This window comes from Ustilaginoidea virens, chromosome 1, assembly GCF_000687475.1.
Source record: "Ustilaginoidea virens chromosome 1, complete sequence".
NCBI classification, from domain to species: domain Eukaryota; kingdom Fungi; phylum Ascomycota; class Sordariomycetes; order Hypocreales; family Clavicipitaceae; genus Ustilaginoidea; species Ustilaginoidea virens.
The window spans coordinates 2,696,595-2,722,807 of NC_057316.1; the positions used below are offsets into that span (position 1 = coordinate 2,696,595).

General features: G+C 56.3%; 10 protein-coding genes across 10 annotated transcripts; 5 read left to right on the forward strand and 5 right to left on the reverse strand.

Annotated features, from left to right (window-relative positions):
• Nucleotides 1-211: 211 nt before the first annotated feature.
• On the reverse strand, nt 212-1,723 carry UV8b_00510 (uncharacterized protein; the record flags this gene model as incomplete). Its single annotated transcript, XM_043138008.1, has 1 exon — nt 212-1,723. One exon carries the CDS (start codon nt 1,721-1,723, stop codon nt 212-214), a length of 1,512 nt encoding a protein of 503 aa, XP_042993942.1.
• A 684-nt stretch (nt 1,724-2,407) lies between these two features.
• UV8b_00511 (uncharacterized protein) lies at nt 2,408-4,087 on the forward strand (the record flags this gene model as incomplete). The annotated part of the gene is made up of 3 exons (XM_043138009.1): nt 2,408-2,866; nt 2,951-3,765; nt 3,889-4,087. The coding sequence occupies 3 exons, from the start codon at nt 2,408-2,410 to the stop codon at nt 4,085-4,087; spliced, it is 1,473 nt and encodes a 490-aa protein (XP_042993943.1).
• An 829-nt stretch (nt 4,088-4,916) lies between these two features.
• On the reverse strand, nt 4,917-6,801 carry UV8b_00512 (uncharacterized protein; the record flags this gene model as incomplete). The annotated part of the gene is made up of 2 exons (XM_043138010.1): nt 4,917-5,968; nt 6,246-6,801. 2 exons carry the CDS (start codon nt 6,799-6,801, stop codon nt 4,917-4,919), a joined length of 1,608 nt encoding a protein of 535 aa, XP_042993944.1.
• A 1,115-nt stretch (nt 6,802-7,916) lies between these two features.
• On the forward strand, nt 7,917-8,303 carry UV8b_00513 (uncharacterized protein; the record flags this gene model as incomplete). Its single annotated transcript, XM_043138011.1, has 3 exons — nt 7,917-7,929; nt 8,054-8,170; nt 8,257-8,303. The coding sequence occupies 3 exons, from the start codon at nt 7,917-7,919 to the stop codon at nt 8,301-8,303; spliced, it is 177 nt and encodes a 58-aa protein (XP_042993945.1).
• A 591-nt stretch (nt 8,304-8,894) lies between these two features.
• Nucleotides 8,895-11,554, reverse strand: UV8b_00514 (uncharacterized protein; the record flags this gene model as incomplete). The annotated part of the gene is made up of 4 exons (XM_043138012.1): nt 8,895-10,449; nt 10,501-10,605; nt 10,656-10,887; nt 10,939-11,554. 4 exons carry the CDS (start codon nt 11,552-11,554, stop codon nt 8,895-8,897), a joined length of 2,508 nt encoding a protein of 835 aa, XP_042993946.1.
• A 1,511-nt stretch (nt 11,555-13,065) lies between these two features.
• UV8b_00515 (uncharacterized protein) lies at nt 13,066-13,558 on the forward strand (the record flags this gene model as incomplete). Its single annotated transcript, XM_043138013.1, has 2 exons — nt 13,066-13,237; nt 13,293-13,558. The coding sequence occupies 2 exons, from the start codon at nt 13,066-13,068 to the stop codon at nt 13,556-13,558; spliced, it is 438 nt and encodes a 145-aa protein (XP_042993947.1).
• A 132-nt stretch (nt 13,559-13,690) lies between these two features.
• Nucleotides 13,691-15,625, reverse strand: UV8b_00516 (uncharacterized protein; the record flags this gene model as incomplete). The annotated part of the gene is made up of 1 exon (XM_043138014.1): nt 13,691-15,625. The coding sequence occupies one exon, from the start codon at nt 15,623-15,625 to the stop codon at nt 13,691-13,693; it is 1,935 nt and encodes a 644-aa protein (XP_042993948.1).
• Nucleotides 15,626-17,122: 1,497 nt separating this feature from the next.
• On the forward strand, nt 17,123-21,733 carry UV8b_00517 (uncharacterized protein; the record flags this gene model as incomplete). Its single annotated transcript, XM_043138015.1, has 2 exons — nt 17,123-17,161; nt 17,228-21,733. 2 exons carry the CDS (start codon nt 17,123-17,125, stop codon nt 21,731-21,733), a joined length of 4,545 nt encoding a protein of 1,514 aa, XP_042993949.1.
• Nucleotides 21,734-22,572: 839 nt separating this feature from the next.
• Nucleotides 22,573-24,549, forward strand: UV8b_00518 (uncharacterized protein; the record flags this gene model as incomplete). Its single annotated transcript, XM_043138016.1, has 1 exon — nt 22,573-24,549. One exon carries the CDS (start codon nt 22,573-22,575, stop codon nt 24,547-24,549), a length of 1,977 nt encoding a protein of 658 aa, XP_042993950.1.
• Nucleotides 24,550-24,737: 188 nt separating this feature from the next.
• On the reverse strand, nt 24,738-25,895 carry UV8b_00519 (uncharacterized protein; the record flags this gene model as incomplete). The annotated part of the gene is made up of 2 exons (XM_043138017.1): nt 24,738-25,687; nt 25,853-25,895. 2 exons carry the CDS (start codon nt 25,893-25,895, stop codon nt 24,738-24,740), a joined length of 993 nt encoding a protein of 330 aa, XP_042993951.1.
• Between the last annotated feature and the right edge of the window lie 318 nt (nt 25,896-26,213).

Consider the following 26,213-nt stretch of genomic DNA (forward strand, 5'->3'; position numbering starts at 1 on the left):
ATAATGATGGTTGCAGTCTTGGCCGTGATGGTGATATTGATTTTGATGTTGAGTGATTGTTGAACAGCGTCTTTTCTACTGATAGGAGAGGTCTTGATGATGCCTTCTCAGGCTGCCGTTCTCAGGTTACCTTCCTAGGATGCCTCCCCAGGACGCCTTCCCCTGGCGGATGTATCGCACGAATGACCCCGCGACACGAGTGGCCCGGAAATCACACCTTGTAGAAGCAAAAGCCAATGTAAAAGTTGGCGGCTTCCATCTCATCATCAGACACCAAGAGCGGCCCCCCCCCCCTCTCCCGAACGCCCATGCGCTCGCTCAGGGGCCCAAGCTCGGGGTCGTCTTTCTCGGCCTCCCAAATCTCGCTAAACGTGCGATGGAACTGCAGCTCCAGGTTGAAGTCGTCTGCCAGGGCGCGGAAAGCCTCCCACGGCACCACGTACTCGGGCACCTCCTCGACGGCCTCGTCCAGGAAGAAGTTGTACTTCCAGCCAAAGGCGGGGCGAAAGACGCCGTCCTCGGGGGTCTTGCCGGGGAAGCGCACGCGGAAGATGGAGTTGCCCCACTCGGCCGTGGGCTCGGCCTCGCCCTCTTCCAGCTCGCCGTCCTCGGCGGGCGTGGCACCGCCGCCCTCGGTTTCCCTCTTCTCCCTGTCGGCCAGCCGGGCGGCGGCTTTTTCGCCAAACTGCCGGACGTTTTCGCTGAGCACGTCCGAGTTGGGGATGCAGCCGATGAACCGGCCGCCCTTCTTGAGCGCGCCGGCCACGTTGCGCAGCATGGTCCGGGCGCTTTCCTCCGACTCGAAGGCGTAATGCATGGAAAACATCATGCTGACAACGTCGAAGCCTCTCTTGTTCATGGGCGAGGGGTCGAAGCCGACCTGGCGGATGATGTCAATGTCCTCGATGGATTCTCTGTAGCAGTCCTTGACGTGGAAACGGGCGTCAAACACCCGCGAGGGCTGCCTGCTGCCGAACCCTCCGCGTCCGCCGCCGCCGCCGCCGCCGCCGCCTCCGCCGTTACCACCACCACCACCACCACCACGTCCACCTCGGGAGGTTATGCTTCGGTACCGTTCCTTGGCTTGGTGGATGCTGACGTCGGCAGGGTCGAGGCCCACGTAGAGCTGGATGGGCTGCGGGGCTAGCTGCCACTTGTTTAGGTCGCCGCCTTTGCCGCAGCCAATGTCGAGGACGAGAAGGTCTCTGCCGCTGGAGCGGCCCATCTCGCGGGATCCGGGGGTGTGGTCCTCGTCGGGCGAGTACCGCTGGATGATGCAGCTCTTGATCCAGTTGTTGAAGACGCGCAGGCCCTTGATCTTGCTGTCCGTGGTCCTCCACAGCCTTCCTCTCTCGGGGACGTTGTTGTAGTGCTGCTTGACCACGTCGTGGACGCCCCGCATGCGGTTCAGCTCGGCCGCCGCCGCCTCCTGGGCGGCCTGTTCTCGCTCGCGGTCAATCTGACGCTGCCGAATGGCTTCCCTCTCGGCTTCCGAGATGCGCGCTCGCGCCCCGGGACGTTTCTGTTTCCGCGGCTGCTCAGAGGGGGATACGGCGCGGCGCTTTGCAGCCTGTAGGGAGCTGGCGTTGTACGGCTGCGGGAGGTCATCTTGACCGTCGTCTGGCGCGGGCCGCTTGTTGTTTTTGTTTTTGGGTTTGCTCGAATCCCCGGCCGGTCTGGGTCTGGGTCTGGGTCTGTGCTCGCGGTCGTCATGTTCGGGCATTGTGTGCGTCGTTGGCCGCAGTGGTGCGAGGGTGGTGGTTGTTGTTGTTGTTGTTGTTGTTGATGATGTTGATTTTTGTTATCTTTATGGACGTGGTGGATGTTGGCACTGGGGCAAAAGCAAGATGCTGGCTGGGCTGGGCAAAGGGCGTTGTGGAGACGCCGCCGGCCCCTGCGCTGGTGCCTGAAGTTCCCGCACTGTACGGAGACTGACTGGTATGAGCAAGGAACACGAGATGGATGTCGGTTTCCAGGTCCCGGGAATGGTTTTTTTTTTTTTTTTTTTTTTTTTTTTTTTTTTTTTTTTTTGCGGCAGGCCTTCTCTGCGGGTTTATCCCTTGACTCTGGTATGGAAATTTATTTATTTATTTTATTTTTGTTTCGTCGTTAGTCTTCATGGTCGTCGGCATACATAGTATGTAGGCAGCTGGAGCCTTCAGCCAGGGCGAGGGATCGGAGACCCACTTGGCCGGCCCTCTGCTGCAGCCTTATTATTCATCCGTCCATCAGAGAAGCTCCGAGAGTTCTGTACAGTACTCCGTACAACAACATAGTTGCATTGCAGCCTCTCGCCATCAAACTGGTTGCCGCCCGTTTCACCACCTGTCCCCCCCCCGCCGCCCCTTCACGAAACCCCCGGCTGTGCCCATTTATCGGACGTTGATACTTACCATCTTCCTTCAGCATGGGATCAGACCCTCAGTACGCCAAGTGGCCGTTGCTGCCGCTGTCGCAGCATGTCTTTACCCTTACCAACGCCTACGCCACCAAGACTGCTCAACAAGCGGCCGTCAAGGCCCTCCAGGACGCCATAGCCGAGCACAAGATGGCCCCGTTCTACCGATACCTGGCACACCCAATCGACGGCATCCTCAACGCCGTCGGCGAAGGCGGCTCCTCGGGGCCCGGAAAGCCGCTGAGCAGGAAATCCAGCCTGGTGGGCATGGTTGCAACGAGGGCGTCTGCCGCGAGCGTGAGCCTGCCCTGGGACGAGGCGCTCTACTCGGGCCTGAAGGAGAGCAACGACAAGGAGCTCGCCGAGTTTCAAAAGGAGGAGGACGATGCGCTGGAGCAGGCTGGCGATACGGAGGTCATGGCCGCCAAGGGCAAGAGAGCAGACTTTTGGGCCCGCGTCGGTGACAAGGTGCGTTTTTGCGTGTTGGCGTGTTGCTCCTGGTGGCAAAGTCCACGGAACCGAAATGCTGAGAAAGGGAAAAAAAAAAAACAGGACAAGGCAATTGCCGTCTACGACGACGTTTTCGACAAGACGGGTGTTTTGGGCACCAAGATCGACCTCGTGCTTGCCATCATCCGCATGGGCCTGTTCTACGGAGACAAGGCCCTGGTGAAGAAGCAGATTGAGCGAGCCAAGACGCTCGTCGAGTCTGGCGGGGACTGGGACCGTCGAAACCGCCTCAAGGCTTACGAAGGCCTGTATCTTCTTACCGTCCGCTCCCACAACCTCGCCGCGCCGCTTCTCCTCGACTCCCTCTCCACCTTTACCAGCTACGAGCTCTGCACCTACTCCAACCTCGTCGTCTACTCGGTCCTAGCCGGCTCGGTCTCCCTCAAGCGCGTTGATTTCAAATCCAAGGTGGTCGACGCGCCCGAGATCAAGGCCATCCTGGGGGACGGCGAGGACAAGCTGCTGGCTCTCAGCGGAGCCCTGAGCGCCGGCCCAGGCGCCGACGACAGCACGGGCAACCTGGCGCCACAGGCTGCCACAACAACAACAACTGCCGTCAACTTGACCACCTTGGGGTCGAGTACGGACCAGCCCGAGGCCGAGACGGCCGTCGACTTTAGCCCGCTGGCCTCGCTGGTCAGCAGCCTGTACAATGGAAACTACAAGACCTTTTTCCAGTCCCTGGCGTCGGTCGAGGAGGAGTTCCTGAACCAGGATCGCTTTCTGCACGAGCACAGGAACTGGTTCATCCGCGAAATGCGACTGCGTGCCTACCAGCAGCTGCTCCAGAGCTACCGCGTTGTCGGGCTCGAGAGCATGGCCAACGACTTTGGCGTCACTGTTGACTTTCTCGACCGGTAAGGAGCTTTGCGTGTCTTTTGGGGGGGAAAAAACCCCTTCTTTCCCCACTGCCACTGCTACTGCCACTGCCCAAATCCCACAATGGGCCCCATGTCATTCACTTTTTCTAATGTAATCAGCGATCTTGCTCGGTTCATTGCCGCTGGCCGCATCCCTTGCACCATCGATCGAGTAAGCGGCAAGGGAGTCATCGAAACCAATCGGCCAGACGACAAGAACAAGCAGTACCAGGATGTTGTCCGTCAAGGGGACCAGCTGATTACGAAGCTGCAAAAGTACGGCCAAGCCGTGAGACTGCGCGGCAGTGAGAGAGCATAGAGAGGGACAGGAAACAAGACCATGCATCGTACAGGGGTACCGGGGGAAAAAAGGGGGGGGGGAGGGGAGGTGGGGAGATATACGAGGGTCCTTTTCAGCACACGGGAGGCCATTCCGAGTTTACCAGTCTTGATCGGACGGACCTCTGGGCCTCGGTTTTCAAAGGGAAGAATCGCCGCGGAGGGATATCGTCCATGTCTATCGGGCATTGTATACATATGGCTAACCAAACGGATTTCTTCTTTTCCACATCTGACATTTCAAACACTGTGATTTTGCCCCATCTTCTCCTTTCCAGAGCGCACCCCCCCCCCCCCACCCTTCCTTGTTTGCAAACCATTTGTAGTAAAGCACGTCTGACCAAAGGAGATGGTTGACCAGCAAGACGGTGTTGTTTTCCGGTACATGGACCCTTGCTGATGCATGATATAACCCACAGCGCGTGTTCAGTTGCCTGTACAGAGAATCCCAGATTCCGGCGCTCGATGCTCATCAAGTCAAGATTCGAATGCGTATCACTGTGAACCGTTTTTTTTTATCCAGACAATGCCCGTCGCGATTCGATTCACGGTTCTATTCACGGCTCTATTCACGAAGGGGGGGAACATGAAAGGGGAGAAACAAGGGAAAAGAAAGGGAAAAGGGAAAACGAGGTCAATGCAAGTGCTTGTATGCTGGTTTCAGAATCGCCCCCGCTGGACACCTGGATGCTTGGGCCGATTGCCAAAGGCGTCTCAGTCCCCATCATCTCATGCCCTTGGCCATGAATGCAAGAGAAAATAAAAGCATCAAAGGGACACAAAAGGACACGAAAAGGACAAAGAGCCCCCTATCTGTACTTGTCCATAAACTCCTTGTGGAACTTGACAACGCCCGCGACCCATTCCGTGCCCGGCGCGAGAAAGGTCGTCCGGAAGTGCAAGGTGCCTTCCTTTTGGCCAAAGCCGGAACCCGCGACGACGCAGACACCAGTGGCCTCGAGCATTTTCATGCAGTAAAACTCATCGGCAGAGCGCTTCTCAGCGGCAGCCGCCTCGAGGGCCCTGGGGGGCAGGTTGATGGTGGGGAACAGGTACATGGCGCCTTGGGGCTCGGCGCATTCGACGCCTTCCATCTGGCCAAAGGCCTCGTGCAGCGCGGCGGCGCGCTCGCGCAGCCCGTCGTAGATGGCGGAGTACTCCTTCTGGTAGAGCTCGTGAGAGGGCTCGCCTTGCTTGGGCGGGTTGACCATGAGCTCGACCAGGCACTGCCCGATGACGGGGGCGCAGAGCATGATGGAGACGAACTTGTAAATGTTGGCCTCGACCTCTGCATCGAAGCCGACGAGCTCAAAGTAGCCGCCCCGGTGGCCGCACTCACCCACCATGCCCTTGGAGATGCTGTGCAACGAGGCAAGCTCGAGGCCGTCGTACCTGCCGGGGCTCTCCTGCTGCATTTTGCGCAGGACGCCCTTGAAGCTGTGAAATTTGCCGACAAAGACATTGGTCTGGTACACTTCGTCGGCCACGACGACCAGGTTTTCCTGGCTGGCAAAGTCAATGACGGCGCGAACGTCTTGCTCGGAAAGGGAGGCGCCGGTTGGGTTACCGGGGTTGATGATGACTATGCAGCGGACATCCAGGCCGTCGGCCTTGCCCTTCTCGTAGGCAGCCTTGATGGCCTCAAAGTTGGTTCCCCAAGCCTTGGATTCGTCCAGGTAGTACGGAACTGGCTGGGCATCGAGGAGAGCCAGCGTGGCAGTGTACAGGGGATACTGGGGTATGGGGATCAGGATCCCCGACTTTTTATCCGCGCAAATGACATGGAGAAGCGTGTTGACGCCAGAAGAGGCACCGGTGGAGAGATAGATCTTGGAAGGATCGGCAGGGAAGCCGTCTCGCCCTGACGGAAGCGTATTATCAGCCAAATAAGAATAGAAAAATAAGAAGGGGAAAAAAACATGAAAAAAAAAAAAGAGAGAGAGAGAGAGAAGAAGAAGAAGAATTAGACGACAGATAGGCTGAAACAATGCGAGACAAAACATCATGCGGCTCACTCATTCAGCAAGAGGCCGTCTTGCGAGAGATGCAAGACTTGACTATTGCCCGATTTTCCCTCGCCCACTGCAAAGATTGAGATCAATGCCACATGGGAGAGGGGGAGGAGGAAGGAAACTTACGTTCCAGGAAAGCCGCGATGCTGTCTTTGATGGCCGGAACACCAGCACTGGCGCTGTAGGCACCGACAGAACCAACCTGCTTTAGCAACCACTTGGCCCGAGAGATGACGTCGGTCTTGTAGCCGAGGTCGTTGACCAGGACATGCTCGTTTGCAAGCAGCTCGGGGTTTTCCAGCAAACTGAGGACCTGCCGGAAGAAGGTAATGGGTTTCTGGTCGAGCTGCTGGGGGTTTCCGATGTTGGCCGAGATGACTTGGTCAAAGGGCAGCGAACCGTCGCCCTTTTTGAGGCGGGCGCGAAACTCTTCCGACTTGACGGCGAGCTCGCCCCGGACGGCGTACTCGGCAAGCACGACGTGCTGGTTGATGGTGTCGCGGGTCAATCGCATGGTTGAGGACTTGCGGCGATGCTGATACTGCCGATGCTGCTGCTGCTGCTGCTGCTGCTGCTGCTGCTGCTGCTGCTGCTGCTGCGGTTGGAGAGGCAGGAAGAACTGCGACTGTCGTGGAGGATGGCGGGGCGGCGGGAAGATATGTGGCGGGGACAAAGTCGACATCGGCGAGTGACGGGCTCTTGCTGGCAGCCAGCGGGGTAGTTAGCGTCAGGTCACACCAGACACTTGTTGCCTGGCTGGCTCCGGCAAGCGGTGTCGGACAGTCGGAGGAGACTCGGAGCCTACAGGCCAGGCCGGGCCGGTGGGAACTGGAAGCATCCAATTTGATTTGCCAGGTGCCTCGGGCGCCTGAACGACAGCGAGGCAGCAAGCTGATGTGATGTCCCGTGCTGCACAGTGTCCGAGACCGGGGGCCACGCACGGCTCGATCCGGCCTGCCAAGTTGCAGCAACTTTTGCTCTGGTGTGGCAGGCAGTTGTTGAATCGCACATGGCATGGCATGGCATGGCAGGGCATGGCAGGGCATCGCGACGCCTGGCCCATTTGACCCGGGGAGCCAAGTCTTGGAGCCCAGTCTCGGAGCCCAGTCTTGCGGGAGAAGAAAAGAACAAGAATGCCTGCCAACCCAGCACGTAGGAAAGTTGTTTCGCTCACCCGCCACTGAGAAGGAGCTTCTGGCCCGCGACCAAGCCGTCGCGACACCCGATCGGTGTGCCATCAGCGTTGCGTTTGCGTTTGCGTTTGCGTTTGCGTTTGCGTTTGCGTTTGCGTTTGCGTTTGCGTCGTGTCGCGCTGTGTCGCTCTCAAGTAGGTGGGCAAGCAGACGCTTGCTTGCTCCTGCAATGTTCCCAGAGAGCCTCCGAAGCAGCGCCGACCAGGTTGTTATGTAGAACGAACCAGAAGTTGGCGTTTCAAAAAGGCGCTGCTGCAATTGATTGATGCTTTCTGGAGTCTGGTCGGCATTTACAGAGGGCAACGGGGGACAACGGGGGACAAGTTCAGGCCTACGCCCTCACTGAGTCACCATCCCCCCCCAAACAAACCCCCCTGACAAACCCCCCAGCCTGCGCGTCTGCGCGTCTGCCCGGACCCCGGCGGCACCTTTCACCGAGCCTCCCCCCCCCCCCCCCCCCCCAAAAATCCATCCCACAACACCCAGCCCCAGCCATCTCCAGAATTCTCTAGCGTCGCTTGAGCCTCACAACAGCCTCATCCGCCTCATCCGCCTCAACCTCGTCCCTCGTCTGCGTTCCTCCCCGGGCGCCTTATCCGTCACCATGGCAAAGAAAGGTACGCGTTACGGCTCGCCAAAGCGCCCATGCTCATGATCCGCCATTCCGCTATTCTTCTTGTCGCAGCGCAGAGACGTCAGCTGCCTTCTTTTGCTAACCCTCAAGCTTTCGCGCTCCTGTAGCCAAGGCTCGCCTGATCAACGTGCGCCTCATCTCCATGGCCATGACGGGCTTCTTCTACACATTCAAGCGACCCCGAACCGCACCGTTGATGGGCATGTTGAAATACGACCCCATTGGTATGCACCGACTTGTCCCGCGGCTGCTGCTCAGCCCCTCGAGCCAGCAGTGTCCAAACAATCTCTAACCCGCATCCGTCTTCTAGTGCGCAAGAAGGTCTTGTTCCTCGAAACCAAAAAGAGAGCAAAATGAAAATGAAAATGAAAATGAAAATGAATCCCTTGAAAAGTAGCAACCGCATGCCCCTCGTCAACGACGAAAACCGGCTTTGCACCACGTCCTGGCACTGTTACCAGACATCATCCTATTCTGCACTCTTGCGTCGCTGTCGCCGAGCTTGCAACATCCCGCACAAAATGTACATCACGACTAACGGGCATTCTTCTTCTTCTTCTTCTTTTCTTTTGGCGTTCTGGAATATCAGCGTCTCGGTTAAATTTCTGCCTTCACTCTGTAAAGTAACACTTTTTGATTCTTCCTCAGTAGGAAATAGAGCTACGACATTGAAGCAAGTTGACGAATCTGCAAAAAACATCCTGGCAAAGCTACATGTACATGACTACAATTCATCATACTCTCCCTTTTGGAGTGTCTTGGCCAACTTGCTCAGGGGCAACCTCGTCCGTCCTCAATTTGTTGGCCCCTTTTCGCCATTGTAGCTGGAGCTGTTCTAAACCACAGCCAATGCCGACAGCCTCTCCCTCTGACTGTAGGCTCGTACGGGACGGTTCATATCTTTGCCGACTTTCTTAGACTGCTTACCTTCCGGCATCATCCGCTTTGCTACTTCGGTCGCTTCTTTGAGTCGATGGTTGTATCCAACAACTTGAGGCGCTTGGCCTTCGGCTTATCCCTGTCCAATTGCAGCTCTCCTTCTGTGGACATGGACATGGTTGTCTGAAAGTCGGTGACCCTTGGCAAACTAAACACCACTTCGCTTTTCTTCTCTACCGTGAACCCAGAAGAGAGCTCGTGAATAATTCTTTGGCCGGCCAAACTCTTGTTCGAAGCAGAAATGCTCCATCGAGGCTCTTGTACCGTGCCAAGCTCAGTACGAGTCTCCTGGCAAAATCCTTCCCCTTCGATTAACTCGAGAGGGGCCAACGGAGCGGTGGCCTTCAAAATCGAACGTACTTGAACCGAATCTCTTCTCCGTTTTTGCTCTTGCTGAACGGAAGGAGCGGGTGAAAGAGAGTCATTCTCCGCCACCGGACTGTGGACTTGGACTCGCTTTGTTGCCGTCATGCTGGCGCTGGATAAAGTTGAACCATTCTTCACATGCTCCGAGCAAGACTTCTGAGCCACGTCGCTGGAACCCTTGCTCCCACCGTTGTCGTTGTTGTGTTCGCCTTGGCCCAATTGACCATGCAATGTGCCGCCGGCTTCAGACGTCCTCGTCACATCAGGCCCGTCATCTTTGTCCTTTCCCGACTGGTTCTGCAACTGATGCTTGACCCATTGGTGTTCTTTCCTGAGGTAATCGAATGAACTCTTGAAAAAAGTGTCAACTTCCGAAAGGCTTTCAAGATTCTGGCTGAATTTATCCATCTCCACAACTATATCTGGAATGATCTTCAGGTTGTGTCTTAATGACTCGACCATCTCAATGTCAGAATGCCAACGATTCCGTAGATCCATGGTCACCTTTGCTTCTGTTTCCAGTTGGTGAATCTTTTCCCGTAAAGAGACCACCTCCACCGACTTGGGCTTCTCTGAGCATGAGGCAGACGAATCAACGCGAACTAGCTGATCGCTAATCGCACGAATCTGAGTTTGTAAGTGGTCCAGCGTACGCTGCGTCTGCTTCAGGTCATGGTCCACTTTTTCTTGCCCCTGAACCATCCGATGTTCCAAAACGCCGCGAACCTCGTCCACTGTGGTCTTCATCTTTTGCGCGAAATCGTCTTGGCTCGCCAATGCTTGACATACTTGATTGAGGTTCGTGGAAAAGGACTGCGATGCTTCCGTCATTCCTCGCCTCATCTCTTCGATAATATTCTTGCGCTGCATGAGCTGCAGAACGATGCTGTCTTTCCAGGAGCCGTGTTTTTCCATGTTGACACGACGGGATTCCGTTATCCAGTCCTCTAGGTTGTGGCACATGCTTTTCCAGATCTTCTGGCTCGACGAGACATCTTCTTTGACAGTTCCAATGGCGTTGGAAGCGTCCAGGGCTGTTGATTTGACCGTCTCGTAAAGTCCTACCTGCTGCTGAGACAAGGCATTCAGTTTCAACCCGATGGATCCGAGTTCTGACTGACAAGCGTTGCCAATGCTTGCAACAGTGTCATATGCGCTCCTTTGCATGTCAGCTATGGCGCTGAGTTCAGACGATATCCTATTTTGGTCAGTACGCTGCGATGCAAAAAGAGAATTAGATTCTACTGACTTGGCAGAAACACTCTGCTGAAGACTTTGTGCAATGCTTCCAATATTGTTGTCCTCTGAGATTTCGGCGGCACGGCTTTTGATAAGCTGTTCGAGACTCTGGAGCCTGCGTCCCATAAGTAAAGGGCATTGAAGCGCATTTCCAAGGTGCCTCACCTGCAACAAATCTCAACAAACGACTCATTGCCCCCTGGCGGCGTGGCGAATTTTTCAGAGAGCAAGTCATGCAGCTTCGACATCGAGGCTGATAGATTCTCCATGCCCACGTCATTATTGGCGTGTTTGGAATTAAGTGAGCTCCTTAATTCTTCAGACAACTTCTTTTCAGCCGCAAGAACTTCTTCCTGTCGAATGGACTTTTCCTGCAGCTGCGATATCAAGTCCTCCTCTGTCATCGTATTAGAAGAATGATCTTGACGTTGGAAACGACCTCACTTACTCTCCCTCACCTGCTGTTCGAGGTTGGCACACATTTCTTCAAAGCAACGCTTCATCTGCTCCCTCTTACGACGACCTTCGGCAATCCCTGTTTCCATGGTTTTTGAAACAGCAACTCGCGCCTCAAATTCCTGGCGTAGTTGACGGATAGACTCATTGTAAAAATCTTTTGCCTGGGTAAATAACTGTTGCTGCTCCAGAATGGCTTCATTGAGCTTTACTCGATACACTCGATACTTGGAACAAAGAGAGGTAGCTCGCTCCTTAGCTAAACAAAGTTCTTCCTTGACGCAAGCTTTTTCTTGAGTCAGTTTGAGTATTTCTGCGTTGTTCTGCATGTCTTTTTCTTCAAGGTCTTTGAGCCTCAACTGCGCGTCCTGGCGCTCGCGGCGCTCGTTGTCCAGTTCTTGGCCAGCTTCATGCAACCGTAATTGCAGCTGACGGGAGTCATGACTGAGCTGCTTTATCACCTCGTTGGCTTGAGCCTTTTCTTCTTCGGCAAGACTGATACATTCGTTCCAGTGAATAGCCACTTGATGCATGAGCGTCTTTTTCCGCTCATCTATCCGCGACTGCTGTTTGCCAACGCTGCTCCGTTTTCTCGACGTATTCTTCATTGATGTTCGCGATAGCAGACTCGTACCTCTTTCTAGTCGCGCTCTACTGGATGGCTGCTCTGGATATGCGACATTTTGCAGCTCATCAATCGATGAACATCTAAAGTTCCGAGGCGTAACACGGTGAGGCCCTTCCAAGTCGCCGCATGTACTCGCAGATGATGGACCATGACCATGACCACCAGGACGTCTTTTGACGTAATGGTTGGACAAATTCTTCGAATGCCGGGAACTGGCTTGTAAGTTGGCTTTATGAGGTAGGCAAACTTCCTCTTCTCGGATTTCGTCAAAATTGTTCAAAGGCAGCGGTGATAAAATTATCGAGGGTGGTCTGTTTTTTCTCCCCATGTTTGCCGGATGTGCATCAATGATTTCGACTTTGCTGGCGAGGCTGGAAGAATGCTGTCGCCAAGGGAAGTCAGTGCCGGGAATATCGGAAGTATCTTGAAGGTAGTCCGACGAAGCAGGAGGGCAAAGTGGCTTTCTGTCAGGCTTGGCTGGGGGGGCTCTGGGAGCCATCTCAACTTATGGTGCTGAGAGTTGAATTTCAAGGGCTGCAAGATAATCCAGACAGGAGTTACAGTAGGTATCTAGCAGGCAAGAAAACAAGACTTCCCCCAAAGTTGGTGGAGTCACTGTGACATGCTCCTTCTTTGGCAGGCTCGCGCGCGAGTTCTTGCCTCATCTAAGCTGACTCACGACGCATTTAAGGAAGGAAGCAGACAGCATATCACCACAAGAAAAAGCCATGGCAACAAAACAAGAAGGAGACGATATCCACGATGCCGCTGCGGTGTGATATTTTATTGATGACCAGGGAATTGGAAGGAAAGTACAAATTACTGGTGGTGCTCATAAGTCCAGTCACGGTTAGGAGCAGGCTGGGATTTTCTGTACCCCGTTAGGTACCTAGGTAAATAGTCAGTCAAAGCTGTGCTCAGATTGCTCAGATATGGACATCATAAGAACGTGAGACCTCAATGAGCCAAATCCTCTGCCAAGCTCTCTTAGATCGTTGCATGTTTTGTAATTGCGATCAAGGAGACCACTCCGCACTGCGCAGTTGAATTGGTCTCACAAGGTTAACGCTGACGATTTCATTGGTGGGTGCGGCAGGGGCTGGCGTTTTTCGGTCGGCGCTTCTAAGCGAGCGGCCACCAATCATGACGAAGTATACCCTTGAGCACAACCATTTCGAGTGACGAGCTTGACCAGAGAGTGTGAGGAATGAACAAGGATCATGTGTTCCGATGGAGGAGTCGGCGGCTAGTGATACTACAGTTGAAGTACCGGCATCGCATGTCACAGTGATTGGAGTTAACCGACGTGAAGGAATTTCAGGGGTTGTGGAAGGTGACCCTACGGGGTTGGTTGATTATTCATTGATATATGGAGGAGGGGTATGCCGCTCTGCTTGCATTTTTTAAACCTAAACTATCTGTCCAAATAGTTGAAACCGAGACGTGACAAGCTTCGCACGACTAACCTGGTAACCCTCAGGACGATTAACCATGACCACTCCCGTCCATCATTTCCCGTTGCAAACTGTAGATGGTGCAGATGCTGGCACCAATAATGGAGATGATATAGGAAACAAAGGTGGCTCCACCAGTTCCATCAACATCTCAACGGGTGGTTTGGTCGCCATCATGGTGATTGTCGCCATAGTCGCCGTCATTGGAGGTACGTGACTTCAGCCCATCTCGTCCCTCAACTGTTCTTACCAGCAACGCGACAGCCTGCACCGCCACACTCTTCTTCATCGCCAAAAAGCGTGAGTGGACGGCCAAGGAGGTCCTCAGACACTCGGTACGGAAAGTCGTCACTGCGATGACACCAAGACGAGCAGAATTCCCCGCCTCAGTAACAAAATCCACGGGTTCGTCAAGACGAGACCGAAGACGAGAACAATATGACAACGTATCGTTCACGCCTCAGATCCGCGTCGGGGATTTGGAAAAGGGCATTGCGAGAGACAAGGTCAAAGACAAGTCTAGGAAGTGATTCAGGGTAAGGATCAGATTCGGGGCGATGCGAATCGAGTGCGCTTGGGCATTGTGGTTTTGATACGACAACATCCTTCAGGACCTTTTTCAGCGTAATTCGGATTGGTGGTTCATCGTGATTTGGTGGCGTTCACATTCTTCTGAATGTGTTGGAGCTGGCGCTTCGTCGCCCCGCCCTTTGTTGTTGTCGAGGCGTCGAGCCCGGTTCGTCTTGTTGGTTTCTCTTCTTTGATGTAGGAACAAATGTTACCTGACGTTCGCCGCCCACATCGACACCATGCGCCTTATCAGTGCGACCCCGTTTTTGTCGCCGCGAACCCAACGCAGTGTCCCGAGCTTGCTGGCCTTGATTTTGCGTAGACGTTACCCGCATTGTCATGTTATCCCTGAGCCGGGTCGTAGTTGGTACGTCATCGTCCGTGTCACTGGAATCATCATCAGAGTCCTTGGCTTGGTAGCGGGTAGGAGCTCTGGAATCTGCAGGTTGCTCAACTTTGGTGCTAGGGTTGAGTAGTTGGAACTCTTTGCTCATTTCGTCGACCACGAACTCTTCATCCTCGAATAATTGGGCGAAGCGATCATCGCCAAGGACGCCCGCTTCAGTGTCAACCTTGTCCCTGTTCTCCTGCTTCTTGAGGATCTTGTCTGCCAGCTTCTGGTTGACCTTGACCTTCTTCCTGCTACGGATTCTGCTGGAGCGTTCCTTCTCAATCTTGTCCTTGATGCGCTTCACTCGTTCTTCCTCCCAAGCGTATGGATTGGCGATCAACTTGGCCTGCTCGTACAGTTTGGATGCGACAAAGTATCCGTGCATGTATGGTCGGAACAGGTTTGTCTTGCCAACCAGGTGTGCCAAGCTCAGCTGCTTGAGCTCCGGCAGGGTCAGGAACTTGTAGTTATCGTACGTTTCGGCGTGGACCTCCTCGGCCATCTCCTCCACCATACTGTCTAGGAAAGAGCACCATCTCGGAGCTGGGCCAAGTTGCGGAATGAAAAAGGCATGTTGGTGCTTGCCTTCATTCGCAGTGAGTAGCATACCAGTGTTCTCGCACCAGGCAACGTCGTTGATGTCGACGACGGGTTCGACAGATGTCCAGGGGTCTCCAGTTGCCTCATCCCATAACTTGATGGTGCGCTTATCGGCCGACATGATCTTTCTTTCTTGGGAAGATGTGGTCATGTGAATGAGCTTCTTGACTGGAAAGCCATATCCTTGGTCTTTCCTGAGCAGAGACACCGGACGTCGCAGATCAAAAAGCTGGATGATGCCGGTTGAAGATCCGGTCGCCAACGACAAGCCAGAGCTGCCAAAGTTGAGGGCTGTAACCTGGCCATCGTGTCCTTCCAGCAACGCGACTCGAGATTTCGATCGCGGATCCCAGAATTCAACAGTTCCGATGGATGTCCCAAAGGCCATGAGGTTGTGAGTGTTTTCCGCGTTAGCAGCAACATTGACACTGCCAACGCCAATCCCGCCTTGCAACCCTCCTCCCGTAAGTTCGTCGTCGCCCCCAACCTCAATCTGATAGGATTTCATGAAACGTCCTTGTTCGAGATTCATGCGGAACACTTCGCCCTTACCATCCGCATCCAACCCGACAGCGGGCACCAGCGCCTCCGTCGAATGACGGTCATACAGGAGGTCTCGTCCATATCTGGGGATTCGCACTTCATAGTGACGACCCATTGGGGTGTGGAACTCGAGTCTCCGGTCGTTTTGAAGGTGAAGTGATTTAGAGTAGTCGGAAGAGAGCAACACAAACGCGTGATTCAAGGAATTCGTATGGCGGGTAAAAGAGAGGGCGAGCTGTGGCAGGTTGTGCACATGCATTTGCGGCTTGTAGGTGCCAGTGCTCATGACCCAATCACCATCTTCACTGACTCGAATGCAATTGCTAGCTTCTTCAAACTCGAAATCTTGAAGCAGCTCGACCCGGTTCTGATACTCGGGGTCGTTTTTCAGACTTCGCTTCCGCCTGCGTGCCAGCCAATCTGGAAGAGGTCGGGATGTAGATGCGCCGGAGATGGTGTACACGGGAACGGTTCCGGGGTTGGAGAGCTTCATTGTGAAGGAAGGATTTTCAAGGTCAAGTGACCCTGCAAGAAACGAGCAAAAGCAAGGCCTAGACTGTCCATATGTCGTGAGGCGCGAGGGGTTGCAAGTCGATGCGTTGCGTCGTCCACTCGACGTCAAGGTCGGATGCCTGCATGGGGGGGGGGGGGGGGGGGGGAGAAGAGGAAGAAAAGAAGAAGGAAAAATAAAATTCAAATTGACTGCAGGACTGGACTCTCCATGACTTGGGTGACTGCCGCAGCGCCGCGAAGAAAAACCCAGCCATGCATGACCTAACATATACATACTCCATACATGTATGTACCTTTGTAATCTCCACTTGTGGGGCCGGAGCTGCAGCATCGCACCCCCATAAAAACGTGCAGATACGATTTGGTACTGGTACTGGTCACAACGGGGAATTTAGCGGCAAACGCGTTGAAAGAATTGAGGGAATCAACATACATATCAATGTATAGCGGAGGGAGGTGTAGGGAAAGACGGGTCAGGCAAAGCCAGGCAAGTGAGACGAAGCAGAATCACGAGGCAACATTCGTAGCTCTAGGTTGTCCGACTTGCAACACTTTGAAGCCGTCAAAAAATTGCAGGGCGCTACCTGGTACCTACGGAGTACGGAGTACGGAGTACAGGCTGGGTCAACTTGGGTGCCCCGCCTGGCATCAGCCAGGTCCCTGCCTGCGCTATGTACCATGGGCACGACTTCTGGACAGTTGACGACAAAGGACTGGAGGCACCGGGCACCGGGCACCAGACAGCACGACCTGGCACTGGGGCGGCGCGGGGCTTTGCGTTGGAGCCCGGCACCAGCCAGCTGGCGCCACCAGACCAGTGCTGTCAACGTGCTGTGCTGTGCTGTGCTGTGCTGTCTTGTCTGGCTGGGTCCTGGCACCAGGCACCAGACGTCTTCCCTGTCGCGCAACCAGAAGCCCCCAGCCACAGCCATGTGCCGAGTCGTTCAATCCTCCACTGGCCAAGCGCAAGTTCTCGTGCAACTCCTCCCCACAACGACGTCCGTCCCAAGTCGAAATCGAGACCGGGCCTCATGAGCGTATCCAAACATCCTGATTCAACTCTTATAGCATCTCCTTGTTCCTACTGCGCGCCTCAGCAAATCCTTACTCCCGCCACGGCATACCTTCCCGTGGACCCGTCACCTTCCCTCTCCCTCGATTCCGACGAGCCACGACCATCAGCCATATACCGAAAGCAGACAACTGACAAGCACCTTCAAGTGTCGCAGTTTGCTACTGTAGCGGTGGCTGAGCAAGCCCGTCACCAACGTTCGCGGAGATGGAGCCGGTGAAGGCGTCAATCCGTGGAATCGCATGCAGTCACTAGGGATTCCGTGTCGTCCAGCCAAAAGCTCCAGCCGGTCCCTCATTGCTCAACATCTTTCCTTGGACGCCTACAGCGTCTCAGGCGCTACCTGTAGCTCCCAGAGACAATTTCCCAAACAAGTTATGGTGCACCGCGAACCGAGACACCGAGATGGACACTGCTGAATATGATACGAACGTCCTCGTTGTGGTGCGTGTTCCTTTTTCAAGTGCTTGAACCCCTTGGGTCAGGTCAGGTCGCTAACCCATGCTATAGAACAACATCTCTTCCATTTACTTCCGCTTCTACGAACCATCCCCGGACGCATTTCAGAACTTTAACTCTGTAGCCATTGAAATCGAGGGTAAACTTAAAGACCAAGGTCATATTGTTCACTACGACGCCAGCCGTCGCGGATTCTGGTATTTCCGACTGATTGCACAGGAAGGCAGTCATGACATCAGCACCAAGGAGCCGGAAACCTCCTTGATCTTGTGCAACCAGTCGCTCACAGCAGGCGAGGAGGGGTTTTTGGAACCGGGTCATCTTCAAAAACCTCGAACAAATCAGCCACCAGCCAGTCACGCCCCGGCCAGTTCGAACTCATGTACATCCGCCCCCGACCAGGCGCAACGCTACCTTGTTCCATCATCTTCCCACGCCGGGCCAGGCGTGTCTCAAGAACATGAGGGTAGTGGCTCTGGATCGACGACGGTCGAGTTCAAGTCAAGTCAGGGGGAACCGACATCTTCCAAGGCTGTGTACGAAAATTTCATTTTTGCCACTCTCTTGACCATGTCGGCCGCCTTCTGCAATCGCACTGGCGCCATTCCCCTCGACTATCAGACCGTGCTCCTATCTCCGTCCTTCCTAGGGAACGATGGCGTTGGCGAAGTGGCGACCGACAGAGCTGCCACGGTAGGTACCATGAGAGCTTACATGACAACGACGGGTACACTTGTCCTCAGCATGAGCCTGACGATATGCCGGGGACTGCGCTCATTCAACGATTTGGTCAATGCAGGCCCGGTTGTTCCTGGAAAACGGATACTAGCCGCTCCTCTGGGAATGATCGCTACCAGCCAACTACCCACGCCATTCGACGGCGGTACAGCTAGTATGGCTCAAACACCAAACACGCAGGCATTGAGTTCTCGAGGAGTTCTTGATATCCACGACTCTCTCGCGAAACGGACATGCTCAAAGTTCTTACAATATCGTGGCCTGGCCCATTCCAAGTTGACTGATTGCTTTTGGATAAACTTGCTCGTTTCCAAGCCCAAGCTTTGCGGCATAAAATGCGACCCCAAGAGATTACAAACATTGAATCCCAACATTTCTATTCCATGGCCTGGCCCTCTCTGCTTTCGCAAGAAGGCTGTCGAGGTATCCTACACGAGCCGGGTAGGCGATACGCTACTCAGCGGTCATGAGGAAAGTTATGACCCCCTAGGCAATGCGCAGTCTTGGTTCAGTTCTGGCGCAGAAAGACAGGAGAAGATAGCCAAGAGAAAAGCAGACCGAATGACCGCCTCTCACGACGCCAGCAACAATGATCATCGACCTCAAAGGCCAAACGGACAATCACCCATGTTTTTGAGACGGGCGAGCGCGGCAGCAGCGGGACTAATGTATCCTACTCCGCCGGATGCCCTGCAGAACTTCAATGGAGTAACGCCGTCCCTGGATGGTACGCTGTCAAGTCCTGGCAATCCTTTGTCGGTGGCAGCTGTCCCAGACGCCGCCGAGTGTAACGGAACCGACCTCGCGATAACAGCGGAAACGTTCGAGCCAGGGTCAGGGTTGGAAGGGTCCAGCAAGAAGAGAAGTGATGGCAATTTACTGGTGGAAGCGGAGCACATGTACGAGGACCTGAGCGGCGGTGACATGTTCGCCGACGATCATGTCACTGAAGACGACTTCAACTTTTTCGATGAAGAGCCTAGCGAAATGGACCTTGATGATGCCATTGGCAGCATTGGGGCCGAATCTTTGGAAAACAACTTTCAGCAAGCCCCTGAATCGGCCAAAGAAGAACGACTTGCCGTGGCGGAGGTTGCCGATCCATCCGGGGACGTCGATGTTTTCACGAAGCCACAACTGCGGCACGCCATCAGTGCTCGAAACGACATCGGGACTCAGCGAGAGACGAGTTGCAAACAAACTCCCATGAAGCGAGAACCAAGCCCGTTTGATCCGCATACTGTTTTCAAGCGAGTGCGCGCCTCCCTCGTGGCGGCTGGAAGTGGGACTGCAACAGCTTCAGAGGGTCACCGTATCAAGAAAATATTTGAGAAGATGGATTTTGACCCAATGCTTCCCAAGATTAACAAGAAATACGAGAAGGGCGGGCAGTTCGATTACAACAAGAATGCTGGCCCCGCAAAACAAAAACTTGAGCTGGGGACAATACCAGAAACCGAGTATCTCAAACGCCACAAGCAGAATCGAGGTTCAAACGAGCAGAGACTGCCCACCATCGCGCTGCTGGGATCCCTGGCAGGCCTGGAGGCACATGAGCTTGGGCCCAGTCCTACAAAGCTGGATGGCCACATTGCCGGCTGCGACCCGAGCAGCGACGAATCTGATCAAGATGATTCAAGCTGCCTAAGCGATGACGAGCCGACTTCGCCTCTGAAATCAAGTGTCAAGCAATTGTCCGGCGGTGATGATGATGATGCGTCGCAGGTGACTTCTTTGAAGGAAACTGACACGGCAGAGGAACCGGACCACCAGCTTGCTACCGAGCTGCCCAGGCTGTCCAAGCCCGAAACACCGGACACCCCCCTCTCCGTCTTCTTCTCCGATCCGGAGCCGCTGTGCCTCGACCTCTCCTTGAGCGACGAAGATTTCATACAAGTGGCACAGATATTGGCTGAGCAGGCTTCTGTGGGCAATCTGCAAATTTACAACGGGACAGACCGTCTCAAGCCCGGCTCGGCATGTGAGCAGAATGGCCAGGGCATCCCCATCGATGTCAGAGCGTCTCTCCAGTCACTGCGAGATGTTGCTTCATTCTTCTTCCGGGGCATCGAGCCCAGCCGTCTGAAAAGCTTTCTGGACATTCAAGACGTTTCTCTCCAAGGTCCGCACAGTCGACTGCAACCACGTCCCGTTCCGGGAAGGGACGCGACTGCTGAGCAGATGCGGCCTAGCAACCTGTATCAGATTCCCGGGCCGCACTTGGAGATGTGTAGGTCTGATGCGAAACTATCCGTGCTGCCGTCGGCAGTCACGTTCTGGGAAAGCCTGGGACTGGCGCCTTCGTCCGGAAGCAAAGACATCACCGCCGTGTGTATATTTCCCGGGTGGAAAGGAATGAAGGACAGCGCCAAGACGTTTCTAGGCCGGATCAAGAGCGTATATGAAGTCTTGCGACTTGGGTCGGTGGAAAATTTGGCCTTGTCGGCAGACGTGGCTGATGGTCTCCTTCCGTACGAAGTGGACCGGATATCCACCTCGCCCGATGCGACGCTGACTGGGCATGGCTCAGCGCTAGTGGGAAGCATGGAGACGATGCGAAGCGCGCTCTCCAACCTGAAGGCTTCCGACACGAACGTGGTGGTTTACTTCATCTATTCCCCCAACAATCCAGGGACAATCGTGGAGGCGTGCGCGGCATTTCAACGGTTTTTCGACTCGTACCAAAGGGAGCTCTCGGCCAAGAAGGAGCCGGTCGCGAACGAACTAGTTTTACAGCTCGTATCGGCCGACATGATGTCGTCGCCGACCTCGATGGTTGTCACGCCATCTTCCGAACTGGTCAGACTTTGCGTGGAGACGTACGATCGGTGCACACTGTTTGGCGGCCCCATGCCCGCACCAGCCATCCGCCTGGAGCAAGCTCTGCCTCGCATTGTCGACTTTAAGCTCATCAACACACCGTCGGCGTCGTTGATGAGGGAAAATTCGTGCATCCATGTTGCGTATGCGCGAACGGTGGATGAGCGCTGGATCACGGCTGCCTGGACAGACGACCGAGGATATCAACAGGCGACTTCCGCCTACTGCCTCGGAAGAAGAGGCAAGCTGCCGTCGAGGTCGCTGAGTGAGGTGGCTCAAGAGATTTGGGTATCTACTCTGGATCTGGTCGCCACCTGGAAGGTCCACTGGAGGATCATCGTTACCAAGTGCGGACCGATGGATCAGCACGAGGTGGAGTGCTGGACCGAACTGGCACGGGCAGACGTCAAGGCGTCGGTGACGGTCATACTGATGACGGTGAACTCGAGCCCATCCCTGCAGTTCATCCCACCGGTGGTGAGGCTGCCGCAAACGGCAGCCACGTTTTACACGACGCCCGTCTCGACCCCGCAAGCAAACAACGCTGTCTCCCCGGAGCAAAGCGCAACGCCAGCTACTCCGACCAACGCCGCCGCCGCCGCCGCCGCCACTCCAGGCGGCGAAGCGGCCGGCCCGGACTCGGAAACGGATGCCGTCCTGGTGGACGTGACTGACCAGACCTGGGTGGCAGTGGTTGGGCACCGGCTGAACAACTCGACGAGCGTGACGGACTTGCGCCCAGCCTTGGCCAGCGGCTACCTGATCAAACGCACAGGAGGCCGGATGGAAGACGCGCCGGTAGCGATGGAGGTAAATCTCATACACTCGGATGCCAGCCCGAGGGCATACGAGCCTCTACTGAGAGAGATGCTGAGCTGCTTCGGAGGACTGGCCACCCTCTCGAGGGCCAGAGGGATGGTTCCGAGAGATACGGGCGTGGGGCCCTGGCATGTTGCGGCGGCGGAAAAGGCCGCGCGGGCAATACACCTTCTCATGTAAATTCTCTCCTTTTGTCCTTTTTCTTGGGCGCCTTTTGCAAGGAAAGGCTTGGTGACGAGGATGGCGACCGCGGGTTGCCGCCGACACGTGGACGCGCAGTTTACGACTAGATGAATAAGCATTTGCCGGTGGGATCGTCTTACAGGGGCGGCATGAATGGCGTTTGTGGCGGCGTTGAATCTATTTGTATAGAAGAATCGAATGGAGTTTGGTGAGATTTGAGGCTAGAGCGCCTCTCGGCCATTGCGGACAAGGGGCAATTACAAGGGCCTACAGCTCGACCATATATGCACGGGTATAAGCCAGTCGTCGGTGACGAAGCAGGGGGGCAGTTTCTGACCGCAGCATCACGGCATCGGCTCGATGACTGAAGAACGGCCGAGTAATGTACTGTACTGTACGTAGAAGGGCGTTGTTTGTAGGTTGGTGTTGATGGGGTGGTTGGTGGAGTTGTTTGTTTGTTGCTCGGCGCGGTACCTGCCGGGTACCTTGCCACTTCTCAGATGACCAGCAACCCCAGCACCGCCCGCGCCCGTCAGTCGGCAGGATCGCGGGTAGAATGCTTGTACCGGCCCATCCCAAGCAGCGTCTCTTGAGACACCGCCTCCGCCTCCACCCCCCCCACACACTCAAAAGTTTCAAGCAAAAGGACGGGCATGTTCAACATGACGTTACCCGAAATATCATATCGACACCGTCGCAGCCACTGGGGCTGCTTTGAGGCAGGCGCGCTGGTCATCTAGCCTTCTGTTCCAAGCGCCGGCATCTCTCCTCTACAATAAACACAAGACGCCCGGCCCAACACTCGCTCAGCACTCGTTGATGGACGGTTCGTCACCATGCCGAAAGCGTCACTGTCAAGTCTGCCGGATGACTTGTTGCTCGACATTGTCGAGCGCCTAGATACCGCCCGCGATGTTTCCCATCTCGGCCGCCTCGCCAGACGCTCCCACAGGCTTGTCGAAACTGCAGGCTGGCGCACCTTTGTCAAGACTCGGTTCCCCTCTCTCCATGTCCCCACGGCGACGGCAACGGCGGCGGCTGGTGGTGGTGTTCAACCTGGTGCGGATGAGCCGCCCTGGGGTCTCTTGGCCAACCGCTTCACATATCTTGACCGATGCTGGGACAAGCGCGCCATCCGGTTCCACGTGTTCAGGACGCAGCCGCCTCCTCCTCCTCCTCCTTACCCGCCCGTTCGACGACACAGGGAACCTAGACCCGCCAAACAGGCTGTGGATTTCCATGGCATCGTTGACGCCCATCACGTGTCGTGCCTGGACCAGGAGGTGGTCGCCTGGGGAGCAGGGGAAGACGTCCACGTCAGATGGTGCACGGGAGAAGGAACCAAGAGCAAGCCGAGTTGGGGCAGTGCTCTGGGCCGCCACACCAACTACGCCGCGGGCACCGGAGACGTAACCGCCCTCAAGATTATCGAAAGAGCTCCCGGAACGCCAGACATCGTGGTGGGCCGAGCCAACGGGCATGTTCAGATACTGTCCGCCGCCGACGACAGCTCCTTCGGCACGTCGTTGACCGAGCCGCTAACGCTGGACACGCGCGGGGACCAGCATCGAATGTCTGCGTTGACAATTTCTCCCGGACGCCTGGCTGTCAGCTGCGCGGAATGGCGGCCAGACACGGGCATTCTGGCTACCTGTCGGAGCTCGCACCTCCATCTGTGCAACGTGCCCCCGGAACGCGACGCAAGCCTGGGGGCGTTGGCCTTTCACGACATGTCGCCAGACCGGCCACCGCACCAGGAATCCATGATTCGGGACATCAAGTTCCTGGACAATGACCATCTTGCCGTGGCTCTCGGAAGCAGCTCTCAACCGATCCAGTATGGCACCATCCGCCCCAGTGGCGTCGTCTTTGAACCAACCCCTGGTAGGCACAGTGTTGGCGCAAGCGACGAGGGCGACCTGCCCACGTCGCTTGCAGACGCCGGCACCAGCACCACTGTTTGGGCCATAGAACCCGTCGGACACAGGAACAGCAGGAACCTGCTCCTCAGCTCCTGGCAGGACGGGACGTTCAGGCTGATGGACGCCCGGACACCGTCACCGTACGACGCCGTATACCGAGACAGCTTTCAGCCATATCACGCCGGAGGGCCCCTGTTGGTCTACGGCACGGAGCGGTTCGTCGCCGGGGACACGTCGGCGCCCACGGTGAAATTGTTCGATTTCCGACTCGGCAAGCCCTACTTTCACTCTACGGCACTGCCATGTTCCCCCTCGCGGCCGCAGCCGCAGCCGCGCGCGTCTTGTCCGCCAGGCATGACGACGGGCATGACGACGGGCGAGCCGGAGGACGTCGTCTCCGCATGCCGGCCGGACGCTGCCAGAAGCTGCCGCTGGCACGCCTTGAGCAAGTCGGACTGGTACAGACAGGATGCCACGCTCTGGCTGGCATGCCGCGGGATGGAACGCGTCTTCTCGCTCGCCAAGTCGTCGGATTTCTCCGGCAAGTTCTACCTGGGGCTGCGGGGCGCCATTGCCGAGGCGGAGCTGGTGCTGAGAGAGGACATCCCGAAGCGTCGGGGAGAGCCGCGGCCCTGTCCGGACGGCTGGCGTGTTTCCCCAGTGCCCGGCGCGACGGTGGCGGAGACCAGCGTCAGTCTGTGCTACAGGGGTCGCTGCCGCGACGATGGCTGGCACGGCGAGCAGCTGCGCAGCGGCATGCCCGAGGTGTTTTACAGAATAGATGCCCCGGGGAGGGGGGAGAGGCACGGCGGGTTCTTGGATGCACCAGAGCGAAGCCGGCTCGATACGGCATGGAGGCAGCAGGTGCCAATGAGGAACCAGAGAGCATAGCCGCCGAGACGGCGGGCCTCATGATTGCGAATTTTTGGTTCTCTTTTTTTTTTTGTCCCCCCCCGACCGCAAGTTGCCCGGCCGCTAGGTTCAAAGATGACGACGACAACGACGACGACTGCGACTACGACGACGACTGCGACAAAATGTAGAGTTATAATACAGCACCTCGTAGATGCATGGCAAGTTTACAGCTTCGACTCGGGTACAATGAGGGCCAGTCTATCTCTAAAGGCCTGCTCCGCCTCCCTCTCGATGCGCTCCACCAGGACGCGACAGGTGGGAATGTCGTGGATCAAGCCCATGACGGGCCCGCACGTCCACACGCCGTACTCGGGGTCGCCGTTGACAAAGACCTCCTTGCCGCGCTTGCCGCTCACGTAGGGCGCGACCTCGGCGAATTCGCCGGTGGGGCTCTCGCGCTCGATCTTGAGGGCGTCGAGGGCGACCTTGTTGCGGTAGAGGCGGCTGGTGTTGCGCCAGCGGCGCAGCAGGAGGGTGGTGTCGTGCTCGTCGCCGGCGACGATGGCGTCCTTGATGTTCTGGTGGATGGGGGCCTCGACGGTGGCCATGAAGCGCGTGCCCATGTTGACGCCGCAGGCGCCGAGGAGCAGGGCGGCGGCCAGGCCGTGGCCGTCGCCGAAGCCGCCGCTGGCGATGAAGGGCACGGGCAGGGTCTGGCGCGCGCGGCCCAGCAGGATGAAGTTGGTGATGTCGCTCTCGCCGACGTGTCCGGCGCACTCGAAGCCGTCGATGGAGAGGAAGTCGACGCCGAGCTTGACGGCGCTGAGGGCGTGGCGGATGGTGGTGCACTTGTGCAGGACGACGACGCCCGCGCGCTTGAGCTGGGCGACGACGGGGCCGGGCGAGTTGCCGGCCGTCTCGACGACGCGCACGCCCTCGTCGATGATGGCCTGGGCGTAGGCGCCGTAGTCGGGGGGCACCATGGCGGGCAGGAGGGTCAGGTTGACGGCGAAGGGGGCGGCGGTGAGGGTGCGGCAGCGACGGATCTCGTCGCGCAGCGCGGCCGGCGACGGGAAGATGAGGGCCGTGATGATGCCGAGCCCGCCGGCGTTGGAGACGGCCGACGCGAGGTCCGCGGTGCCGACGTGCATCATGCCGCCTTGGACGACGGGGACTGCGTGCGTGTGTTAGTTAGCCGGGGGGGGGGGGGGGGTTTGCTTGCTGAAGCTGCTTGTCGCGGTCTTCTCGCAGAGCGTAAAAAAAAAAAAAAAAAAAGGGCACGCAATGATGAAAGAGAGCGGCCGAGCGGGACGGGACGGACGGGCTGACTTCTACGCACCCCGGATGCCCAGCCGCTTGGTCAGCTCGGTGACGATGGGCATGGTGGATTCTATGCTATGTTATGTGGCGAGGGTAGCGTGTGGCGTGATTGTCGTCGGTGCTGTCGTCGGAGTTGTCGCCGTCGGTGCAGTCGTCGTCGCGGAGGGGAGGAGAGGAGGTGAGAAAGAAGACAGAGAGAGAGGGAGAGAGAAGCGCGGATGCATCGCCAAGGGCCAAGTGCCAAGTGCCAAGTGCCAAGTGAGTGGATGAATCCGGCGGACAGGCGAGGACCGACCGACTGCGAGGTTGACGAGGAATGAGCCGAGGAATGAGCCGAGGTTGGCACGAGCGGCAAATCTTCCCCTTCTCCACCCCCACCC